This window comes from Nicotiana tomentosiformis, chromosome 11 (genome assembly GCF_000390325.3).
Source record: "Nicotiana tomentosiformis chromosome 11, ASM39032v3, whole genome shotgun sequence".
Classification (NCBI taxonomy): Eukaryota; Viridiplantae; Streptophyta; class Magnoliopsida; order Solanales; family Solanaceae; genus Nicotiana; species Nicotiana tomentosiformis.
The window spans coordinates 98010521-98012196 of NC_090822.1; the positions used below are offsets into that span (position 1 = coordinate 98010521).

General features: G+C 39.0%; 1 protein-coding gene across 1 annotated transcript; it reads right to left on the minus strand.

The window, feature by feature from the left end:
* Positions 1-766: 766 nt before the first annotated feature.
* On the minus strand, positions 767-1162 carry LOC138901901 (uncharacterized). Its single transcript, XM_070189699.1, has one exon. The coding sequence runs from the start codon at positions 1160-1162 to the stop codon at positions 767-769; it is 396 nt and encodes a 131-aa protein (XP_070045800.1).
* Between the last annotated feature and the right edge of the window lie 514 nt (positions 1163-1676).

Genomic DNA, 1676 nt, shown 5'->3' on the forward strand with positions numbered 1-1676 from the left:
TTCATTATGTATCACCTTGGGACGCACATGGTATAACATCCTTGATTTTGGCGAAAACCTTTTTACATTCTTCGGTCCAGCTCGTCGCATCATATTTCCTCAGCATTTTGAAGATCGACTCACATGTCACCGTTGACTGTGCTATAAAATGGCTGATGTAATTGAGGTGTCCTAGAAAACTCATCACATCCTTCTTGTTCTTTGGCGGTGGCAAGTCTTGAATAACTTTGATTTTTGACGGGTCCAGCTCAATACCGCAGCGACTGACGATGAAACCCAGCAACTTTCCAGCAGGGACTCCGAAAGCACATTTTGCAGGATTTAGCTTCAGATTGTACTTTCGAAGCCGGTCGAAAAACTTCCTCGTGTCTGTTATATGATCCAAACTTCTCTTAGACTTGATAATAATGTCATCCACGTACACCTCTATTTCCTTGTGTATCATATCACGGAAAAGATTAGTCATGGACCTCATATAGGTGGCCCCAACGTTCTTCAAACGAAATGGCATCATTTTGTAATAATATATCCCCCATGGTGTGATGAAGGTTGTCTTTTCAGCGTCCTCTTCGTCCATCCAAATCTGGTGGTATCCTGCGAAGCAATCCACAAAGGATTAGAGTTCATGCTTGGTGCAATTGTCTATCAGTATGTGTATGTTGCGCAATGGGAAATCATCCTTAGGACTTACTCTGTTCAGATCTCGATAGTCAACGCACACTTTGACTTTCCCGTCCTTCTTTAGAACCGGCACAATATTGGCTAGCTAGGCTGGGTACTCGACCACTCGAAGGACCTTGGCTTTGATTTGCTTGGTAACCTCTTCCTTTATCTTCAGACTCATATCTGGCTTGAATTTCCGGAGCTTCTGTTTCACCGGAGGACATGTAGGGTTGGTAGGTAGCTCGTGCGTCACTATGGATGTGCTTAACCTAGTCAAGTCATCGTAGGACCATGCAAAAATATCCTCATATTCCTTTAGAAACCTGATATACTCTTCCTTCTCTAACATCGATATATGAATGCTTATGCGAGTTTCTTTGACTGTTTCAGAATCCCATAAGTTAACTGCCTCAATTTCTTCCAAATTGGACTTTGGTTTGTTCTCAAAATTCTCTACCTCTTTGACAATTTCCTCAGGTATTATATCATCTTCTAACATCGATATATGAATGCTTATGCGAGTTCCTTATGTTGCGTTGTCTCATTACATGTCACAGTCGTAGGTTCATCAGGATATGTAATAATTATGCTGAAAAAGAATGTAGAAAGATAACAATAAATAAACGAAAAGCAATAATGCATTAATAAAACTTAAAATTGTCAACAAGTACGACTCGATGTCTCGAGTAACTATTTCAAAACAAAATATTAAAAATGTCTTAAATGCCCAAAAACAATTTTAAAACAATTCATGCTAATTCTGCCAAGGCTACCCAGGTACTCGGCGAGCCCGGGATGGTGCAGCAATCCTATCACGAAATGCTGCTAGGCAAGCCAACGCATGAACTAGTCATGTAGTTGTTCTTTTTAATAATTTCAAAGTAGTTGATTTTATTTATTAAGAGAATGATTAGTAAGAATTTATAGTAAAGTAAAGCATAAACAAACAAGACAGTAAATACAGTGAATTTAATACTCAAACCTATGATGTTTCTACTAGAATATTCCCAAAA